Source organism: Hirundo rustica, chromosome 1, assembly GCF_015227805.2.
Source record: "Hirundo rustica isolate bHirRus1 chromosome 1, bHirRus1.pri.v3, whole genome shotgun sequence".
NCBI classification, from domain to species: domain Eukaryota; kingdom Metazoa; phylum Chordata; class Aves; order Passeriformes; family Hirundinidae; genus Hirundo; species Hirundo rustica.
Window position 1 is genome coordinate 135,464,108 of NC_053450.1, and position 22,958 is coordinate 135,487,065.

General features: G+C 40.4%; 1 protein-coding gene across 5 annotated transcripts; it reads left to right on the top strand.

The window, feature by feature from the left end:
- The first annotated feature begins 2,051 nt into the window (after window positions 1-2,051).
- On the top strand, window positions 2,052-22,908 carry PTER (phosphotriesterase related). 5 transcript variants are annotated; one of them, XM_040070273.2, is made up of 5 exons: window positions 2,052-2,099; window positions 12,707-13,181; window positions 14,911-15,176; window positions 18,540-18,680; window positions 21,928-22,908. In XM_040070273.2, exons 2-5 carry the CDS (start codon window positions 12,750-12,752, stop codon window positions 22,136-22,138), a joined length of 1,050 nt encoding a protein of 349 aa, XP_039926207.1. In that variant the 5' UTR covers window positions 2,052-2,099; window positions 12,707-12,749; the 3' UTR covers window positions 22,139-22,908. The 5 variants fall into 5 exon arrangements, with proteins under 5 accessions (XP_039926207.1, XP_039926225.1, XP_039926214.1 ...); XM_040070291.1 differs by lacking the exon at window positions 2,052-2,099 and adding an exon at window positions 6,561-6,772; XM_040070280.1 differs by lacking the exon at window positions 2,052-2,099 and adding an exon at window positions 6,561-6,747.
- Window positions 22,909-22,958: the final 50 nt, after the last annotated feature.

Here is a 22,958-nt window from a genome sequence, read left to right on the forward strand (position 1 = left end):
CAGGTTGAACTCAAGGACATAAAAATCAAAAATATAGTATCTTACTTTGCTTTGGACATAGTGAAGGTTGCTTTAAAGAGAAGTTCATTCTGCATGTGTAAAAATGCAGATTAAATATGGTTTTACTTTTTACCTACCCAAGTTTTAACACTGCTTGTATATTTTAAAGCACAAAAGATGTGGAAATACAGGCCTTATGTAAAATTCATCACAAATCTTCAAAACAGGTTGGATATGGCCAGTGACAAATTATGTTCCATAAAGTATTGCATGACTATTTTTAACATAGCTCTCATACATAATTTCTCCTGCACTGACTGCCCAGCAATATGAACATGTTGAAATACAAGCCATTAGAAATGACAGGCCTTCATATCTCCACTTAATCTTTGCAGGACCCCTACTCACTTGACTTCTTATGAGAAGCAAATAAAAACAAGTGATGTGGAAAACTGTAACCATCCCAGCAGCTTAGCTCCAGCCAGCTATTTGTATAAATCACTACTGCATACTCCTGGTGAGTGGGTGCTAATTCAAAAGATCCCAAGCATTCCAATTGTGTCACTGTCTTCATCTTTACTTTCCCTTACTGGGCAGTAATTTCCCTTTAATTGAGATCCTAAAGGTTGTGTCCTCTTCACACCAATATCAGCATTCATTGTGGACTCTAACACTCAGGTCTAGCATTCTCAAAATGCCTTTTTTCTTTTTCTTTGTCTTTTTTTTTAAGCCAAAATTTCATTTCTCCATTACTTTAATAAAAGAACAACTTTCTTTTACCTCCTACCTCTCTGAAGTTGTTTACTTTGGCACCCTCCTCATTTTTCATCCACTACCTCCACTTTTGTTCTTCACTGTAAGATAGATGATAAACGGCCCATGCATCAGCATGCATTGGCTTCAATTCTCAGTTTTGCCCACTCAGTCTGCACCACAGGATTATCTGGGATCTGAATAAAAGCTAGGATCCATCTCCCCAGGCCATATTAAAGGCAGGCATCGTGCTGCTGTGCTGGCCCCAGCCTGTTACAAATGGGAACAAGATAGAGTCAAAGTAGAACAGATAGCAATGAAAAGAGTAAGTACTTCTCCCAGAAAATCTTGAGGTCTGCTTCCTGACTTCAAGTTACACGTCTCCACAAGGCACTGGGTAACTTTGCTGCAGCTTTGGCTGTGTGTGAGGGTTAGAGTTCTGCCCCCTGTGCCTTTGCTAGTCATGTTGCCAGCATGTTTACCCTTCTATAAAATGGGATAGTACCACGCTGGATGCTGTGAGCCTTAGGTAAATAAGACACATTTGAGATCCTCGGTAAGGTATTCCAAAGATGAATTCTTCATCAGAAAAATTTCTTTACTGAAAGGGTTAAAAAGCTCTGGAATGAACTGCCCAGGAAAGTGGCCTAGCACTTAGTGCCAAGATTTGGTTGACACGGTGGTGTTCAGTCAAAGGTTGGACTCTACAATCTTGATAGCCTTTTGCAACCTTAACGATTCTACGATTCTAACTTGGTGTTAGTTGTGTTTTCATTTCATACTCTGGACCTGCACTTTCTTCCAGAATCAATCATTGCCATCCTGTATGTAGATCCTTGAAAGCACCTCTTCAACCTTCCTATTTTCATTGAAGGGTATATTAGAAAATATTGCCTCTTGCAAGCCCAAGCACTCAGCGCGAACTCCCACTTCCCGCGCCTCCCCAAAATGACTCAGTGGATTCCAGCCTCCTCCCTGTGTAAACACGGGGTACACACAAGGACAGGCAGGATGCTCACAGCCACCGACTCTCATTCGTACTAGGAGCCAAGGATGACACAAAGCACGTATGCCCCTCACTCCACGGGAGATCTCCTGGGGCCGGGGAGCGGGCAGCGAGCCGGGCGGGTCCCCGCATGGAGGCAGAGGGACGGCGCTCCGCGCCCCGCCGGTCGTTCCGCTCGCCCGTCCGGCACCCCGGGCTCCCCAGGCCCCGCCGCCCCCAGCCTGCTCCACCACTCGCTCCCGTCCCCGGGAAGTCCCGCCCCGCTCGGGGCGGTCGCGGCTCTCTGCCCGCCGGGGCCCTGCGGGGTTCGGTGCAGCCGGCGGAGGGCCCGGCCCGCGCGGTGAGCGAGCGGGGTCTGGGGAGCGCCTGCGGAGCCGCTCCGCGACCTCCCGCGGCCCGGAGCCGTGCCGGGCTCGCCCTTGATGCCCCCGGCCCAACAAGGCGCCCGGGCCGGGAAACTTCGCCCGAGTTGTGAGGCGAGAGCGGCTTTCGCTCGCTCCGCTGCTGGCCCGGGAAGGCCCGAGGCGGGAGAGCGGGAGGCAGCTGGCGGTGCTCGGGGCTGGGGCGGGCGGGGAGCGCGGGGCTGGGCCAGGGCTGCCGGTGCAGCCCCGGCGGCTGCGGGGCGGGGGGCAGAGGCGGCCGGGACGGCGGCGCTGGGTCAGGCAGGGCACGTCTGGAGTGTGAGGGGACGGGCAGCTTCTCTCCGCAAAAGCGTTTTACAGCGCCAGATGATAACTACCAACAGAATAAGCCCCGAGTTCAGGCGGCTTCACTGTGTGAGTGCAGCTACGCTGCTATTATTAGTGCTGGTATTTAATATTTGTACAGCCATAACAAGTTAAATATTGGAACTGCATCGTCTCTAGTACTCCTCTCCCAACAGTTCCTGAGGGTGTCTCTGTGAAGGAACAAATGCCTCAATCCAAAACTGGGACCTTCAGAGCCTGCCTTCAGCTGCCTCTCCATCTGGAAGTACCAGCAGCCCTCTGCAAGATGCTTCCAGAGTTGCTTAAGCTTGTCAAGGCTCAGCAGCAAAGCTCCAGACTTGCTGTGTGCCCCGTTGGGATTCCTACACCATGCATGTTCTTGGTGGCCTGAGGCTTGCTGCCCGTTCCAAGGCAGTTCCAGCTTCCCTGCTCCGCTGGCAGCGGCTCGGGGTGCTGCAGAAGGGAGGCTGAACCTGAGAGAGGGAGGTTCAGCTCCCCCTGGCAAATGTGCTTCAGCACGGTGCCAGAGCCACTGCTAGGCAATGGCCTTGGGTTTTGCAAACCCCCTGCAACAGGTCTTATGTTGGTCTTAAGTTGAAGCATACAGGTCCTGTCGGTGAGGAGCTCTGAGGAGCCTAGCAAGTACTTGAATGTATACATGGTGTCTAAGATACCTGTAAACTTTTTTTTTTCTTTTTTTGGGTGTCTGTTTTTAAGGGTGGTATCTTCTCTATGCTAGAGGCTTGTGACAGTTCTTGAATGAAAAAAAATTTTAGCTGGAGATCACTTACTTTTGGGAAATTTTGTTTTATTTGTCTGTAATTTCCTTCTGCTTTACACTGGGTACATTATTCAACATCCTCTGCCATAATATGTTCTGTAGTGTTTAAAGATTGCTGCCTTCTTTCTGCTGGAGGCTGTGTTTCAATGACGGGTGAAGAAATGCTTCTAATAAGTAGTTTTGTATCATTTTGTCAGGTACTTGGGATTGTTTTATGAAAGACTAGGTAAATGTCATTTATTATGAATGCCTCACATGTTTTGGAATTTAACAGACATAATATTTGCCGTCCTATCACAATCACCATCATCACATTCATTTTCATAGTTATAATCAAAGGTGGCAACAATGGCATTCAGATGCTTAATTATATTTCATGTAGGTGACCAGTGCTAATTTATTAAATTAGTGCATGGTGCAGCAAGAGCAAGTGTCACAGCCTCCCTCTGTGGTTAGGGAGCCATCAGCTTGCTTCTCACACATAAAAATCAGTATATAGTGAAGCATATGGCTTCAGTGAGTTCTGTGTTTATTAAAGGACTGTGCCTCTGAACATTCTGTGAATTTTTTTCCTTATTTCACTTGGTGTACATCTAAATTTTTTTTCCCATCTTTCAGGACTTGAAATTCTGAACAAATTAATTTTTTAATCAGATGAAACCAAGACTTTTTAAGGTTCATGAAAACAGTGAGGCTTCTCTTTGCATCAGACTGGCCACCTGTCTGTTATGAAGGAATTAGAGATCCATCTAGACTGTGGAAAACTAAAGTTCAAGTCTCTGGTTTGATTCAGAACAGTTTTGAACTCTTTTACATTTTCGGCATTTCTGGAAAATTGAATTGCCAGCTGTATTGGAAGGGAAGGGGAGTATCCCATCCCTCTAGTTCTAAGAAGAAATTACATCTTAAACTGGTAGAATAGGTTTTTTGCTTCAATATCATTTTTCTGGTCAAAAATTGAAAAATTGAAAAGCTTCCAGAGAATTTTCTAAGCAGTGGCCCTGTCTTTGGTCTGGTAGTAATATGTATGTTGGTAATAATCCAAGAAAAGCATTTTATCCTATGAATAGCTACAATATGTTTCACAAGTACTTAACTACTCCGATAAAAAGGAAGTAAGAGGAAAGACCACCACCGTCATCTCTTAGATGGCAGCTTTACATAAATCACTATTTTTTTACTTGGCTCTCAGAAATGTAGAATCACTCTTCTCAAAGATATTCTGAAACCTTACTTTTGTGTAGCCACAGGGTTTTTCTTGAAGTAACTTCTGTGGAGGAGGTAGGATCAAAGAACAGTATGTTACTTGCTGAACTACTCCCTTTTTCTGCTCTTTTGGGATCTCACCTCTTTCCTCAAAATGTAAAGGGAGAATTGTTTTATCCCACAGTTGTTTTTGCCCTGTCCAGAGTCACTACAGTGAGGATTAGTGATCAAGTGAAAGGAATATACCTCATTTTTTGCTGTGATCTGTGTACCTTTTGGCGGATGGATCATTTTCAGATGGGTCTGGAAATCTTCAACTGGTTTTAATGCTTGAACTCTGGTGTCCTGTAAACTTTCTTGCAGGACTCTGTTCTTTGTTGTGCACTTTAGACTGAGTAGCTAGGATTTTTTGAAAAATAGGTAATAGTTTCCAGCACAAAAATACTGAGTTTGTATCTTCTCTCAGAAATTCTGTGATTCAAAAAGGCAAAACAGTGGCAGGGTTCTGTGTCCAGTTCTGGTTAACAATGAAGATTCATCAATGCCTGGAAAAGAAATAGAAGGACGTGTAGGAGACCTGACAATTTTGTCAGCTTGTGTGTGTTGGTTGTTCCTAGCATTCCACTGTCGTACCCAGATGGGGGTAAGAACTTAAAAACAACAGGAGTTGTATAAACTTGAGGTCAGTGACTCTGACCACTGACAAAGCGTGCAGACTGTAAAGGCAGTCTCTGAGGTAAAAGATGTCCTTGAGCTACATCCATCAGCTTTGAGCTTTCCCTTGACTCACATTAACTTTTTGTGTGTGGGCTTGTTTCTTTAGAGCAGAAGCAGACCTCGAGAAGTACAGTTTCCATTTCCAGACACAGTCACAGAGAACAGTCAAGGTCCAAAGGCTTTTCTCAGGATATTTTTTCCCATTAGGTCTTCAGATTGGTTGCAAGTTTTATGGTGCAGTTGTTTGCAGTAGTGGGACACTGAATTTAGATCTGTTCATCTAAGCTCATCACTCCCTAGTAAAGAAAGTGGTTTTCTGGAACCCCCTGCTTATTTCAGTTGCTGCAGTCTGTGATACTGAATGAGACACTAAAGCAAATCCCCATGCTCTTTCCACCATGCATGGCTTTGCAGGTCTCAGTGGATCAGTGATGACTGGTGTGTTCTGTGGCAAAGTTGATGTTGGGGTTCATTCATCTGAATTTCTCTAGATAGTAATGTTCAGTCTTGATCAAGAGGTTGTAATGCATATCACTCATCCATTGCTTAGATTCGTGTGGTGCATTTCTGCATGTAAAGATCATAGAGTGGTTTGGTGTGGCTCTGTAGGACTGTACAAGTGAGTGATAATGCTTCACCCAGCATGCTTACTGAAATGTTTAAGCTGATGTGAAAATACGTGTTTGTGACCTTAAGTAGAAACCAGTGAAACACCAATGAAAGTCAATGAGAATAACAGCAGAGTGGAGTTAGATGTATGCTTGTTTCATATTTGAAATTTAGAGGGAATGAAGGATAGATATGCATTCCTGAAAAGGAGTCTTTTTCCCTACATCTTGTCCTAGAAGAAAGAGAGTATGTGCTTGTACCCCAGAACCCTTGAGAAGCAAATGTGAGTCCATTAAGTCTTAAGAATATGAATGTACGTATCAACATGCAGGACTTAGCCCATATTTGCATATAGCATAATGTGACTTCAGTTCTGATTTTTGGCCTAAAAACACTGTGTGCATGTGAAATATAATTAATGTAATGTTTGACCCTGGAGGAGAATTTTTATTTGACCTTTTATCAGGAGTAATTTTGGAAGCTGCCCAAAATGAAAAATCCCCTGAAGTTCTTCTAAAGAGATGTTAATGAAAAAACACTTAGGGGTATGCTGGTCTCAGATCTCTCTGAGGAAGAGAAACTTCAATGTGACTTTGCTCAGAGAAGCCTAGATTTTGAGACTGTTATCTGCACAAAAATAAGGTGGAATAGAAGTCTGACTATTCTGGTCACAACAGCTAAACTTTAACCAAATTGGAGAAAATTTGTGCAAAGTTTTTTATGAAGTGACTTGGACTCTGCTTCTTGGGGCAAATCACACATGCTTGCTTTGATCTCCAAGGTTTGTCCACCCTGCGAGACTGGTACAAGACACTGCACTTGTCCTGGTGTGGCAGTTCAACTGTAAGGAAGCAATCTGATTTAGGTATGTCTGGCTTAAAGCCTGGCTAGAGCCAGAACATGACCCTCAAACCACGGCAAGCTGGGAGGTCTGTCTGCCACGAGCTGAGCCACAGAGGGAAGATGCTGTAAGAATTTTCTCTTTCCTTTCAGGTGAACTTTTAAAAGATTTGCTTCTTGCTTATCCAGCTCCTTATCTGAGTGTGCTTTTCGGAGGTCCTGTGGTCAGGGGGTCAATATATTGGCCTTTCCCATATGTGTACTAGTGTTTACATTGCTCTTAAAATTTAAGTGACTTTGCTTTTAGAGTGTAGAACATTGACAGTATCACTCAAGCAGTGTAGGTTCTGTGGAGTGTGTGTACCTGCATATTTTGGTGGGACTTCTCTTTATCGTAATTGGATTATATAAGCCTTGGCTAAAGCTCTCCTAATTCTTTTTCATAGCACACACTGTAACCTTTATATAAAGTCTTACTTTTAGTATTCCGTCTCACTTCTGTAGTGTAAAGGTATTTGGTTGCTCAAACTATATATAGAAAATTCAGTGAAAACAATATTTAGCATTTCTTTTAGCTTGGCGTCTTCAGGAAATATGTTTTTGAATGGTTTGGGGACCAGAGGTAGGTTACTGAAGGCCAAACATTAACCCACTATTCTGAGTATTTCCAGAACAGTGTGTTTCATGAAAAAATGTGGCAAGGTAGAGTTGATGATATGTCTTAAATAATCCCTCCAGGAGTTCTCTAGGCTTTGAGTCTGTTGGCCAATTTCTACCCAGTCAAGAGTTTACGTGTTCAAAATGGTGAGATTTGTATGCATGCTGCATGAAAATACAGCCTCCCAAAGGCGGGAAAGTGCAGGTTCCCCACAAAGGGAAGGAAGAGCTGCAGCCTATATTCCTGTGGGGTTAGGCAAGAGTTTGTGTGGGAGAGAGGAAAACCAAGTGTTTCCTTCCTCTCTCATAACAGCTTTATTCAAGGCATGAAAAATCTCCTGTGTGACATTGTTCCTTAAGACACAAAGCCTTAAGTTAGCTTGAAGTTCAGCAAATCATGGCACTCTGCTAGCTCCATTTTGAGAGAGGAAAAGGACCAATTCCACTTCTGACTAATGTCAATTCTGAAGACAGGAAAGAGCATTTATGACTTCTAATTAAAATAATTTGTTACCTTCCGCGTAGAATACCTGCCATTTCTACAGGAGAGAAGGAGTTTTCCCAGAAACCTCAATTTTTTCCGTACTTCCACTCATTTTCAAATTCTGTTTCTTTGGCAGAATAACCCAAAAGCAATATAAGATGTGCTATTATCTCATGTAACACAAACTAGTGATGGTGTGAGAGTGCCTGTGTGGAAGTACAGTGTCACAGGTCCTCGACACCTTTGTGATGACTGGTGCACAGGGGATTGCTGGACTAAATGACAGATGAGTCTGCATCTGTCCTGGAGCAAATGCAAGTTCTGTCCTCCTGCTGTACTCAGCCACCCAGCTGTGGCAAGCTCAGTTCCACAACCCCTGTAGCTTGCTTCCCTGACAACATGCATGAGCAAAAAAGCCATGCTTACTGAAATCCGTGTCTGAGGGAGTGCTAGGTTTTGGGCATGTTTGCACTGTAATTAGCACTGTGAATATATTTTTGAAGAAGGTAAAGTAGATCTGGCATCCATCCATTGGAGAGGTTAGAAAGCTTGCTTGTCTGGTGGGGAAGAGGAAGAACTGTGTGGGAAGTATTGAGTTCCTTCCTTTCTGTAAACCTCTACAGGGTTGGCAGAAACATGAGGGAAGAGAAAAATAAGTTAATTTTTAATTTTTTCCTGACATAGTCTGCACGTGTTCTCTTACCCTCCGCCTCTCCTCTTCCTTTCTCTAGTTAACTTTTTCCCTTGTCGCAAAATGCTTACATAATGGGGAACAGTGAGATGACACAGCATAGACTAAGTAATAGTAATTTCCTACAGATATGTCACATATTTATAATTAGTGGCTTTTCCATGATCTGTAGGGGTTGCTCAAACTAGAATTGAATATTGAAAACATTTTCTCCATCTGTAAATATATAGTGAGCCTGTGCTATACCACATTTTCCAAGGCTGTGTGGTTATAAAGGGAAGACCCACTTAAAATGCTCTTGATGCAGGCAGGGCAGCCCTTGTTTCTAAATGGCAGCTGTGTTTAACCTTTTCTGGATACAGTTAATACCCATTGAGCCATTCTTTTTGCTTTTTTTTGTAATTCTATGTCATAGCAATCCCTATTTAGTGTTGCTCTAATCTCACATTGTAATGTAACGACGATGAAATGCTTCTCACACCGGTCTACAGAGAATCTGTGCTAATGTCATTAAAATGTGCTTACTGAATCAAAACAAATGCAGAATTAGCATATGGAAACTGTGTTTATGTGATTATAATGTTTCAGCAATATGAGATTACTGTAGGAAGCAACTAATCCAAATCTAGGGGGACTTCCCATCACAAGGCCATTAAAATGACACAATGACTGAAGCGCATGTTTCAGATGGGAAAAGCGGAAACGTAAATCTTGTCATCAGTATTCAGGCAAAACATCTATTGAACTCAATGGAGTTTTTACCACACTCAGGAATGCAGCACCATGACCTTTTTAGTAGCAAGTCTGTTTTCTCTTAACAATACCTCTAGGAAAAATATTTACTTCACCAGGATTTGATAGGTGGCTAATAGTGAGAGTTGTATTTTATGTACCATACAGTTGGTGGTTATAAAGATTTGTCCAGAGTTTGTTACAAAAATGATAAGGTAGCGTTTCATGGCTTTTGTGAAACAATACACGTTTTGGTTATATCTTAAAGCAATTTTTTTCATTTTTTAGTCTGACTGTAATTTTCAGGAAATGTAATTTATTTCTCTCTTTATACAGCACCCAGAGCTGAGAAGTCTTGGTCTGTGCAGGAGCTGCTTGGCAATGCCACCACATAAATTAGCGATTTTCAAAACCAAAATAGATGTTATTGCCAGATATGAACCTACTTATTTATCTCCTCTTGTAGGAATCAGCACATTTTCCCATCCCCTCAGACTGGGTTAAGATTAAGGAAATATAATTCACGTATCCTATGTAGAGCCATTTGAAATATATTCATCTTGTCCTGGATTTTTTCTTGGCTCGCTCCTTAGTCCATGGAAGGAGGATAACATTCCAGAAGGGGATTTGTCCTGTCCTGTCACAGGCATTCAAAATAAGCCGCATGAATTGCCTATAGTTATGTCCTTCCATCTCCACTATGAAAATGGTCTAGATGATTGTTCTGTAGTAGACATACATCATTTAAATGGCTAAATGAGGTGATATGGACGCAGTCCTTGGTGTATGAAAGAAGAAACTTTTTTGAAAGAAAGTTCTGTGTAAAACATGGCATGCAGGTCATAAGTAAACCACACAAACTGATTCCTGTAGTAACATATACATGCTTATTCCATTTAAAAGCTATTTGCACCTAAAATCTGTTCTAAAAATGCACAGTTCCAATTCCTTCAAGTGAATCTTACTAGGAATAATGTATCATGGCATAATCAAGGCAGGCTCTTTATGTGAATGACAGTAGGGAAGATATCAGGACAGTGGCTTCAAAAATAATTCCAGTAACGGGTTCTTGACTGTCTTTATTTTTTATAGTTCTTTTATTAAGAGTGGTGGGTTTCTAAAACTGTGTTAATAAGCAGGAACAGGCATTAATATTAATATATTTTTCATGGAGATAAAAATAGGCCTATTTTACATACTGTTTGTGTCAGTTTCCATTTTTTGTGATGCTTCTTAAATTCATAAAAATCCTTGGCCTCAGTCAAAAGGTTCTGTAAATTCTGTATGTGAGCTGTAATCTGAAACCTAGAGTTTAAAAATCAACATGTGGATGTCTGCTATAAGAGAAACCTGGCATGGGAACTGGTAATTAATTTATGTCAAGTTTTATCAAAAGAAATTAAATACTTGTATATTTAATTGTATATAGGTTTGGTTTGCTAACTTAATAAATGGATTGGAAAATTGTCATGAGGAACATGAGGAAAGAGAAGTTTGAATCCACTGAAGAGGGTAGTTATCACTCTGTGCTGGCAGGGTTTTTACTCAATGCCAGAGTGTAGATATTTAATGTTTAAAAAAAAAAAAAAAAAAAGGGGGGGGGGGGTGGGGAACAAAAAAAATAAAGCAAGGGTAATGCTTAGGATTATGGCAGTTGCTTTGCTGTGCATATAAGAATGACTCAGATCACTGAACTTTCTCCAAAATAGTGGGTTGTTCTATATAGAGCACCAGCCTTCTTCAAGGCTGGAATTAATGACCGCTTAATTGAATTGCGGTTAGGAGCAGTTCCTGACTAAGACAGGTATTTTGCTTTTAATTATTTGCTCAAGAATAATATTTTCTGAAATCATGCACTTCTTAATTTGTTTGGAAGAAAAATAAATCGTCCTATTAATCAGCCAGCAGCCTGTTCTATGAGAGTAATTACTCTTCTACCTTCTCAAACAAGTTAACATGCTAGTTCAGGAGCAAAATTCCTAAAAGAACAGTTCTTCCTAAGTCTGCTTTTACACAAGGCAAGTAAACATAGTCATTTCTCTTTTTTATGGATGGCCAGCTCTTCATATTACAAGAGCACCAGCACTATAGACTTCACTGGGCAGGCAATAGCTGCCTTTTCCAGGGTCTGGGTCACTTTTGTGCATTGGTGCTCTGACAGCGACTGCTTCTCATGAGATCAAAGTATCCCCAAAGAGATCTTGATGTTCCTGTGCCCTTTGATATGTAGAGTTCAGTGTCCTTCAGATTTCAGTTTTTCTGTCATCCTGGTAGATTAACTTTAGCAGTTAAAAGGAAAATGTCCTCTGAGGGCTTTACCAGTAACAAACCCATGTTTATGACATTATTCACTAAAAGGAAGGCAGAAATGGGAAAGACCTCTTTCTTTAATCAATAATGCATGCTCTAGTTAGTCCTTTCCTCTGGACATGATTAAACATGTATTTTGTTTCATAACTGATGATTTTGGTTGACTAGGGATTTTAACTATATATCCTCAAGCCTTTGTGACTAGCATCTGGAAGATCTATCATGAGCTGGTTACTCAGGACTACCCCCACTCCCAAAAGGAAAAAAAAAAAACAAAACAACAAAATCCCAATGGGAAGAGCTGCAGTTCATTCTAACCTGCAGTGAGTTAAGCCAAACTGGCACAGGGCCTTTGACATGAACCAACTGCGGACAGTAGCCTCAGTGTTTGTCACTGCTTGCTTGAAGTTATGAGAAGTAATATTGTTTCATTGATGTTAAAGATGAATTTAAAAGTGTCCGAGATGCTGAGCCTCATATAAATTGTTAGATTAAGGTCTGTTCTTAACTAGTAACATATTTGCCCACTGAAGCACTTTGGCTTCTCCATTGTTGTTTGTGGGCCATGCTGTATCTCTGGTGGCTGTTGTCGGTCTTAGAGGAGTGGTCCTGAGCTGTTCCAGACCTCCAGAATGTCGCTGGTAGGAGAACCTGAGCCCTGCTGAAGCCAGAGGAGCAGATTATCTATGTGCATTCCACATAGAGAGGGGCAGACAAGGTGCCCAAACACGGACAGCTTCCTCGGCATGTGAGGAGAGCACTGAATCTTGGAGGCCAGAGATAAATATACTGAACATACCAGTAAGGAATATTCAGCCTTGTTGCCAAGTGTGTTCATCTGGTGGCTGAAGCTGACAAAATTTGACAGCTGCTTAAGAGCAAAGAATCCTAAATGAACATACAGTTGTTTTATTAAATAGGAAACATTTGTCTTAATGTGATACTGACTGCAGCACAATAAATGATGACAATTGCCATGTACTGGAATGTGATGTGTTTATGTTGCTGGAGTACTGATACAAGCACATTTGGGTAAAATAAATGCCTTGTTTTTCATATTGACCACCCTGCTGCAAACAGCTTTTGGAAATATCCCGGTGAACACACACAGAGTGTAGGTTCATGTTCAAGAGGGAGGAGGGATTTCAGAAATTGCCTGAGAAAATGCTGCTCTTTCTGAAATGGTTTTGTTTCCTTTCTTCTTCCTTCCCAGACTCCTTTAGGATCTGAATTTTTTTCCCTTTTGTTAAAGAAAAATGCCTTCCTTGAGCGGAAAAGTGCAGACTGTCTTGGGCCCTGTGGAGCCAGACTGTCTTGGCTACACGTTGACTCATGAACACTTAACTATGAACTACAGCAGCTGCTTTTGTCCACCTTCTCCAGGCCAAGAGCCTTTGTCTAATGGGCCCATTGAGATGAAGAACTTGTTTTGGATTAAGCAAAATCCCTACAGCCATAAAGAAAATCTTCTTTTGTATCAGGAAACAGACGCTGTGAGGGAGGAGCTGCTGCATTTTAAAGCAGCAGGTGGTGGGACGATTGTGGAAAACACAACTACAGGAATTTGTCGGGATGTGAATACATTGAAGAAACTTGCTGAAGAAACTGGAGTTCATATTATTGCTGGTGCTGGGTTTTATGTGGATTCCACTCATTCTGCTCAAACACAGGCCATGACAGTGGAACAGGTAAGTCTTAACCATTGCTTCGGTGCCTCTGTGCTGTGAATTATCCCTGGGTAAGCCAGAGTTGGAGAGAAGTTCCAGTAAAATAGATGAAATACAGAGGTGCTCTGTGTAGAAAATGGGAACAGCATTATTGCTTGTGTGTAATAACTGGAGCACTACTTTCATGTGCTTGGGTTACCTGTTAGAATTTCCAGTTCTTAAGCTCCATTTTCTCTGAGGGATTTGTTATAATGCAACAGTAAAAGGAAAATACAGTATTTCCTGTGTGGACATTTGGTACACCACCAGCTATCTTGAGTTTTTTATTATTTTTCAAGGAAGACGTTTATCCTTGCTACTACCTCTTTTTGTCACTTTTTCTGCCTAATTGCTTCCCAATGAGTTTACCCAGTATTCTTGTTAATAGCATAAATAATTGCAATATTTATAGGACAACTGTAAATCACTGCTCTGCTCGGGCTATGTGTTATAGCTCTTCTCTATCATTTGTCCAGGCTTTTCAGGGCATAGTCTACGTCAGCCTGTTTGTATGGTGACTAAGACAATGTGTTAATAATAGCTGAGGTCCCCAGATATTCCTGTAATAATAAATATTCATCTTTTATTAAGAAAATGTGGTGATGAGGAGAAGAGGGAATGGAACTCTCCAAGGTAGGAGGCTGTGAATGTGTATGAATAGAGCTGACAATTCATTTTTTTTTTTTTAATCTGTCACAATTTACAAATGAGTCACATTAATTTTAAAAATCAATGGTCAAAATTTGAGCAGTGCTGCCAACAAATCTGGACCCAAGCTGGCCCAAACTGTACGCAAGAGTACTGCTTTTCCTAAAGGTTCTTCCATTGCTTTGAATACAAATAAATACAAATAGCGTAGACACAAATAGATTTCTCAAGGCAAAGGTTTCTCTTCTGTGTTTGGGGGAACTGGTGGAGACCCACAGATTTCCTGTACTCAGCACTTAGAATGTAGACCATCATCAGTGCCATTTTATGCTCTCAATTCTGAACGTGTGCTTAAGATATATGGCCTATTCTGGGAAAGAAAAACTAAAGGTTTTGTAACAAAGTAGTTTTATTAAGAGATTCTGATGGTTTTTGTCTATGCATTCTCTAAAGCAGGCTAATTTTGATCCTGTAGATTTGTCAAATGAGCATTGTTTTTGTAGTTCTGAAGTCAGCAGAGCTCCTCTTGTTTTACATTGGCATTCCCATAAGCAGGTTTTGCCTTAAGCCTGTCTCTTCAGGATACTTGCCAGAGTTTCTCCCTTCCCTATCTGAATGACAAGGTTTCCTCATTCTCTGATCCCTTGTTTTGCAAAAATTACATTGAATTGTGTCTGGAGACTATTCAGGAATGCAAGGCAAAGGTTTTGGAATAAACTAACCCTTTTTTTTTTTTTTTTTTTTAAAAGAAAACCTAATGTCTGCCTAAAACAGTTCAAATTACATGTAGACCAGCCTTTTTGGCAAACCTGGACAAATGTGTGACTGGATTCTGTTAAATTGGTTTGCTTCTGTGTTTGTTTTGGTCTTAGTGAATGGCTAGCATAACACTAGTTGACAGAAACCAGATTTTAACTGCAGTGTTTTCACACATACAGCTGTTAATTAAATAAGTTTAGAAAGACCTTGGCAGTATAACTAGCCCAGCGTCCATAGGCCAAATTCGATGCTATTTAACACAAATAGTAATAATAACCAAAAATCTGATTTTCCTGTTCTCTAGCTAACAGAGGTTATTGTTGATGAGGTACTCAAAGGAGCAGATGGGACTAATATCAAATGTGGTGTGGTGGGAGAAATAGGATGCTCCTGGCCTTTGACTCCAAGTGAACACAGAGTGCTTCAAGCAACTGCACAGGCCCAGTCACAGCTTGGGTGCCCTGTTATCATCCATCCTGGCAGGAACAGCGACTCCCCGTTCCAGATTATCCGCATTCTGCAGGAAGCTGGGGCTGATGCTTCTAAGACAGTCATGTCTCACCTCGACAGGTAAGGAGACTATTCTGCTGTGCTTCCTGCAGTGTTGCCACAACTCACTGAGATTTTGCAGAACTACACTGGGAAAAGTTGACGTAGAATGTTATCCTCAAGTTTACCAACTTTAAAATAAGTGCTTATATAGAGCTTAGTCTGCCTCCAGCACTTCAGTCAAGGTCAGCTTTTAGACTGACATTGATAAGAGATTTTGGTATTTTAAATGCTGTCTTTGAAAGCCTGGCAGAGGAATTAGGAATAACTGTAATCACATTTAAATAATGGGAATTCCATTAATTTGTATCCCTGCACAAATCCCTGTATTTACAAAGCACTGAGCACTGGACACTGAGCAGCACTAACTAAATCAAGTTGGAAGTTGCTGGGCTTCCAGTGTTTTTGAAAACTGGGTCACTCTTAATGGCCTTGCCAAAATGTCACAGAAGCTAATGGAGATTTCCTTGATTTGGGCTGGGTCAAAGCAAAAGGCAGATTTTTAATCTTGTGCTACCAGACAGAGGAAATACTGCTTAAAAAGAAAACAGTTGGGTTTTGGATAGTTCATAGCATAGACCAGATAGTTAACTCTTAGTTTCCTTGAAAACAAAAACCAGGAGTTCCACATGAGGCATGGAGAGAAATTGGGATGCTTTTATGTCTCCAGCTTAGAAATACAGCCTCTGTTACCAAATCAGTTTTGTATGACCTTGTGTTGCTCATGGTGAGCTGGAGTATGTCCAAGTATTGATTAGTTTGGCCAGTTGCTGAATAATGGAGAGTATTTGTGGTCATATGATTCTCAGCAATTGGATTGTTTGCCCTTAGTATGAATGTAATACAGGCAACAGCACTGTGCTCCAAATTTCTCATGGTTACATGCTCTAAGAGCTTGCAAATTGAGCTACTAGTGTTTGTTATTCACACAGAGCTTCTGGTTTTAGGTGAGGATTTTAGGAGCATAAAATTCATGCCATGAAAGTATATTTGAATGTTTATAAATTACTTCTTTTTCATATTTACCAACGTTTCACTGTGTCTATAGCTGTATTTTTCACCCCTTTTTGAGGAAAAACTGATTACTTAAATCCTTTTACGAAAGAGGACTGAGCAAGCTGCAGGTATCAGTACTTACATAGCCAACATAAACATACAATTACAGTTTTTTGCCTCTTATACACTGTTGTAAATTGTTGAATTTAGTAATCAATTGATGGAAATTAAGCAATATAAGTAGGAAAACAGAGGTGCAGTTTCAGTAACAGCCACTGATGCACAATATGACATTTCCTTTTATCTCTTTCTATCATTACTTTCACACATTCAGGTTGGCACTTGCTATAACATAAACTACTGTGAAGTTTGGCTTTGCAATGTGCATTTAACATTTTAAGTCTCCTCCAGTAAGAAAAATCCACGTGGGAGCATCCCAGTCCCTTAAATGTGAGATAAATTTGTACATAGCTCCATATTTCATGTCTGCATGTCACATAGACAGAATGGTAATTTTCCAGTGGATTTACAATGAAATGATGAAACTAAAATGCTAGCTAACATGTCTTGCAATTTAGCACCTTAGAACGAAAGGTAGCAGGTATCCACAGTGTGGATATGTGTGCTACCTGTGGAACTAAAAGGCTTTAAGCAAAAGCTGTTGAGCCTCAGCTTTAGCCATTGGTTAGGGGTTGAGGTTATGAAGCAGATCAACATCTTAACTCACTTGAGTAACTTTTGTTAGAGGACTCACAGCAGCTGTTACGAATTAGGGACATCATAATGTCCCTGTGGTATTTATGGCTGAGGTCCATATTACAGGGTTCTTCCCCATGTCCCACCTCTTTTTCCATGAGCTCAGGGCTGTTCAGGGACAGTGTTGCCCAAACACCCAATTCCAGCTCAGAGATCAGTAATTTGAACTGGGAACTGCTGCTGTTGCTACATCCTAGTGGCTCACAGTGGGACCCAGTGGCTGAGGAAACTAAGTTCTCTGGCTCTTTGTTGGGACAGAACACCCAAAAGCATGACACTAACAATAGTTTTCAAAAGGAACTGTTCTGGCTGTCATTTTGAAATAGATTGTTGGGTGTTTTGAGTACTCTCAGTGACTGTGTCCCTGTGAACCTAGCAGGGCTGGATCTAAAATAATCTGTTCTTTTGCTCTGCACTTTGAAAACTCATTTGGTGATAAATGTTCAGTCTCTGTAAACTGTAACATTTATTTTAGAATAACATTTTTTATTAATTATAGTTGGCAAGTCTTACACTCCTGCTGATGGCAGGCTTGTTTGAACATGGATTTTCTCTCTCTCAACCCATCTGTTCCTCCTGCTTGATCTGTTGTTAGGTCATAATATTGAAATTGTGACATCAGTCATTTCCATAGCAACAGACTGTGATGTAATTGTATATGGTAAAACTGCTTTGTGACATCAGTATCTGCAATAATAAAAACATCTCCCAACAAACTGCTGCTCTTTTGGTTAACTGTGTTGCTTTTGTGGAAATTTGGTTTCTTCTTAAAAAAAAAGAAGTGTAGCAGCTATAAAGATAAAATTGTATAATTTGAGTGTTTTTGTTTTTCTTTGGACAGCATATACACTTGGTAAAAATGGTTCAAAGAAAACCCAATATATTCCAGAGAGCTCTTATTTCTGTTGCTGTTCTTTTCCAAATGAATGAGAGATGTTAGAAGCTTCGTTCCTTCACTTTTCAAATCTGCTGCAAAGCCCACGTCCCAGATACTCACAGTGCCACTATATATTTTGGTGAGAGCATTTCCTTAAGGTGTCCTGACCAGATCCCAGTGCAAACAATGATATATTGCTCTTCTAATGGCAATCTAGAAACATCACTGTGCAGAATAAAAACTAAAGACAAAGTTGTATATTACTGGTGTGCGATGGATAAAACAAGCCCTGGATGAAGCTGTCTCCTGTAACTCTTTTGGGAAAGTAAATCTGTCTTGTGTAAGTAATCTATTGTCTTTTTTTTTTTTTTTTTTAATATCACTATGAAGTAACCTCCTCCTTAAATGTCCTTCTTTGTTAGGTTTTCTGTTGAGAGGGTTAATGATATCAAAAGTAAGTAACTTTCCTGTTTCTGTTTAAAGATTGTCGTAGAGGCTTTCATTTTTTCATGGGGCAAGAGTTGGATTTGGTTTTGTTTTATAATGTATGAAATCCCAAATGAACGTAAGAAGGACAATGCTGTGTATCATCTTAAGTTGCATGTGTCAAGTGGGAGTCCTGTTTTACAAATGGGTGAATTAAATCTTAGATTTTTTTTTCCTTGCAAGTAGGAGATCACAAAATACCTGTCCTCATACCATAAAATGTCTTACTCCTGTTACACTGCTGACTCTGTGTTATGTATGTTCTGCAGGACCATATTTGATAAAAAGAAACTTCTCGAATTTGCTAAAGTTGGATGTTACTTAGAGTATGACCTGTTTGGTACAGAATTCCTTCATTACCAGTTCCATCCGGATATTGACATGCCGAACGACAACGAAAGAATTGCAAGGTATCTGCTCCCATGCAGTTTTAGCTATAGCCTGGCCATTGATAAAAAAATATTATTGGTACTTGTTTGAACACCATCACAGAGTGGTTCTGCTTGTTCAAAATTGTCTTCTATCATACTGAAATAATGCCATTTTCCAGTGCCGCTGGCATGCCATTAGAGCAGCATGTATCATTTCTTCTGTCTGAGAGGAAGATGCAGAATCATAGTGTTGTAGGAAGTTACTTGAGAAGAAGATCAAGAGCTTTTTTAACTTCATTCTCTGTCCTAATTCCATGCTGATCTGGTCGAATTTATACAAATGAAAAGGCTGGAAATACTGCATTTATGTTAGGGTTAAGTACTTCTGTTTGAAACGTAGTAATGGAAACTTACTGCTGCTGCTAAACATCATGTGAGCTTCTTATATCTCCTCACTGGTTTGCTAACCCAGCAAAGCTCATTGGTTGTTTTGGATAGATTTATGCTTCCATCCTGAAAAACTGCCTTTTTTCTTCCAAGCACTCTATCACCTTTCCTCCCCCTGTCCTTTTGCCCTTTCTCTGTTTTGAAGGATGTGATTCCTGTCTCCTCAGAGCTCCCATTCTCCTCACACTCGCTCACAATGTGAAAATATTGGCCCCTCTGGCAGGATACCTCTTCCCTGCTTCTCATCAGCACCTGCAGTCTCAGCTCAGCTGCACAGCAAATCTGTTGTGCTTTGCTAACACAAAGTTTTGCCAAGGAGATACATTTTGTACAGATACTGTCTGAGAGAAGGTAGGATCAGCTGGGAATGGACACCTCACTCCTTCCACTCCATCTGGAGGTGTGATAGCCGTGCTGTTCGTGAGCAGTGAAGTGGCAGGTGTCTGAGGGGTGGGTTGCCATCCTGCCTGTGTCTTTTTACCTTCCAGAGTAGCAAACAGTTCTTCCACTCTTCTTGATGAGAAAGATTTTATGATTGCTGATCACTAATGAAGTAACTTCTAGCTTTCCCTGACATCTCAGACATAGCTTCCCTCCCCCTCATTGTCAGATTAATCTTGAAGCTAATCTATTTTCAAACTGTTCTCTCCTAAGAAAGTGCTGTGGTTATTCTTCCACCCTCCCAACTGTTTGCTGCTGCTTTTCACACCAGAAGTTGTTTTTCTCTTAACAGTGCTCTTAGTCTTGCACTCAGTATTTTAAACTGTTGCAAGGAATCCACAGTTTTCACATTTAGAATGAGTGAATTTGCTTTCTCTGCTGTGCCTCCTGCCCTCTCCTATGCCATGGAAAGTCAGCATCTACAGAAGCACTGGGGAATATATAGGGAGGACTAGACTAGGCCTTGGTTAACAAGTGCATGTTGAACCATGGCAGAATATCGTTCCATCCATGATACTTGCTCAGCCACCATTGTCTCTCCTGAAACTCTCTAGTGTCTGAGTATTTCTTGCAGCAGGCTGTTCACAGGAGGAAAAGATTAAAGGTTCATCTTCTCATTGCACAGTGTGAGTATGTGTGTTTGAGTTATATTGATGTATCCACAATGGACTAAGGATGGCTGGGGCAATCTCCTTAGGGTTTTGTTTTGTCAAACAGCACCACAGAGGTAGAAATCAAATTGACCTCTAAATGAAAATACTGAATGGAAAATACTTGTTCACATCTCTTCTGTTCAAAACACAAGCTTCTGTATATATAACATACCTACTTGACACAGTTTGTCTGTGTACTTCAGCAGTTTGGGTGCAGTCTACTGCCTGTGCAAGCAAAACTTTGACTTTTGATCTGGGGCAGTTTGGAGTCAGAAGCAGGTTCTAACTAAATATAGGGCAGTGAGCAAAAAGGATCAATGAATACAGAATGGAAAGGATCCTCCCCAACCCATGAAATTAGTCCAATATTAAAGGAGGTGATTCTAATAATATGTTTGGTCAGCAAAAACTTAGTCCCTCCAGTGCCATTGCTCTTACTTTCTGGTTAGCTTGTGGTCTCTCCATATTTCAGGCTGGAGGAGATTCTTGTGATATCATAAGACTATGGTTTATGTAGTGTTGTGCACTGGATGGCACAATGTATGGTGGGTTTTTGAAAAACAATATTTTACTGAATTCTATCCTATTTGCCTTCTTTCTGCTGTCCATGCTGATTAGATCCTGCTACGTGTATCTCCTTGTAAGTGCTTGTAATAAAAGCTGTCATTGAGGGCTTTGAGATACAGTGTGGGTACTTGTAAGGCTAGTTTTTGTTGTCTTGCTGATCAAAGTATTGTCAGGAAGGTAAGGAGCAGAATTTCACAGTGCTGGCAAGTGATGGAATTGGAGGCCTTTGTGAGGAATGAGCACTTTCCAGGGCTGGTCTGTCAGTCCCTGCCACTTCAGTGCTGCAATCCTCTGCCAAACTAAATGGAAGCTTACTGAGAAACTTAACAGTCATGCAGTACAGGAGTGTAGACATCCACATAATATAAATGCTAAAAAATGAGCTGATCAAGGGAGTAAGGCTACCTGAATGAAACCTGGAACAGAAGGACTTGTAGCAGTCCTGCTATAAGAGTGTGACCAGAAAGATTATTTCTTTTTCCAAGCTGAATTGTCATTTTGCCAAGGCTGTTTAGCTGCACTGCCATATTAATGCCTCTTATTTCCTGGCATGTGCTAGTGCTGTGCCATGCCAGTCTTATTTATCTTCTTTAATGAACATCTTTGAAATGTGTTTTGATGATAACTGTCTACATGGAGTATGATACCGGCAACTTCAAATTTATATTAACCTGCTTTGCTAAATGCTAATTTATGTAATTGAGCCAGGCTCCTTTAAAGATATGTCACACACAGAGTCTGGTCATTAGCAAATGGAATGGGACCAGCTTTGTGACAGCAGCAAGAAGTAACCTGCTGAGAAGGAATTTATGTAGGAAATTATTATTTACTCATTTATATAAAACCTCTGTCCGGTGCAGGGTGATGCTGAAGTTCTTGAATTCCTCTGTGGATTTAATGGGTCTGGAAAAGCAAAGTCATATGCCAAAAGGAAAGAGTTTTACTTTTCCATTTTGATGTGTGTGGTGGTGTGTTTTCAGAGGTGGGGTATTTTTCATGAAGTAAAAAATGCATTTTATTTTCAGGCAAATGTAAGGAGTATATCCTCTGAACACCTTAAGTATTTTCTGTTATAATACAGTCCAGCAGTACAGTAATGTAAGAAATGTAAATCCTGGTGGGTTCTGTGCAGCTGCAGTGAGAACTTTCACTGACAGGGATGCTTCTAACTGTTGCAGGATTCGTATGCTGATTGATGAAGGCTATGAAGACAGAATTCTGATGGCTCATGATGTGCACACCAAGAACAGGTTGATGAAATATGGAGGTCATGGATATTCACATATCTTTAAAAATATAGTTCCTAAAATGCTAATTAGAGGCATATCCCAAGATAAAATTGATAAAATACTCCTAGCAAATCCAAAGCGGTGGTTGACTTTTAAGTAGGAATAATGAATAAATATGCCTGATTTATTAGGAAGCTTGATAAAATTCAGATTTCAGTAGAGCAGTCGTTTAAAAAAAAAATCTGAAAATCTGAAAATTATTAAGTAGATGCAAACAAACTGATTATAACTTTCCTTTTTAATTGGAACATCAAAATTGTCTAGTGTCTCTTCATTTTCTCCCTTCTGAAAGTTTGCTCATGAATGATTTACTGAATATGAGCCTACCTACAGAATCTTTTCAACTGAAATTTTAAAATAATTGTTTCAAAAGCATAATATTAATACTGTTACTGAATGTTACCTCCAAACTACTTCTGAAGATGCGTCACCTGGACTAGGAAGGAAATTACGGTTTTCAGTTAAATTTCTTGTCTCTAGGGGCTGATTTTAATCCTTATAATACTGTCAATCTTCTCATTATCCTCATATTCTTTAAGTAACACTTGATGAAAGGTCTGGAATTTTTAATTAGCTTCCATAGACAAGACAAGAGGAATCGCAAAAAAATCTAAAAAGATAATGTTTCTTTCTAGTTTAACAATTTACTTAATTGTAACTGAAAATGTAAAAAATACATGGAAAAATATATTTTTGAATAAAGCATTTTGATTGCCTCTTAAACTATATGCAGTATTGATACAGATGTCTTTTTCTAATTGCATTAGTTTTTTATCATGAACTTGGAGTCTCACAGCAATCATGTAAAGGTTGACACATACCAGTTTCTTTCTGTAAGGATGCAACACCAGCACTCAAAATATATTACATAATACAGTTTTAATGAGTTGTAATAGTTATAACAAAGGTTGTGATATAAG

Coding starts and splice junctions, on each gene's coding strand:
- PTER (XM_040070273.2), top strand. CDS start 12,750: ATGCCTTCCTTGAGCGGAAAAGTGCAGACTGTCTTGGGCCCTGTGGAG. Junction 13,182..14,910: donor AGGCCATGACAGTGGAACAG/GTAAGTCTTAAC, acceptor CCTGTTCTCTAG/CTAACAGAGGTTATTGTTGA. Junction 18,681..21,927: donor GACAACGAAAGAATTGCAAG/GTATCTGCTCCC, acceptor TAACTGTTGCAG/GATTCGTATGCTGATTGATG.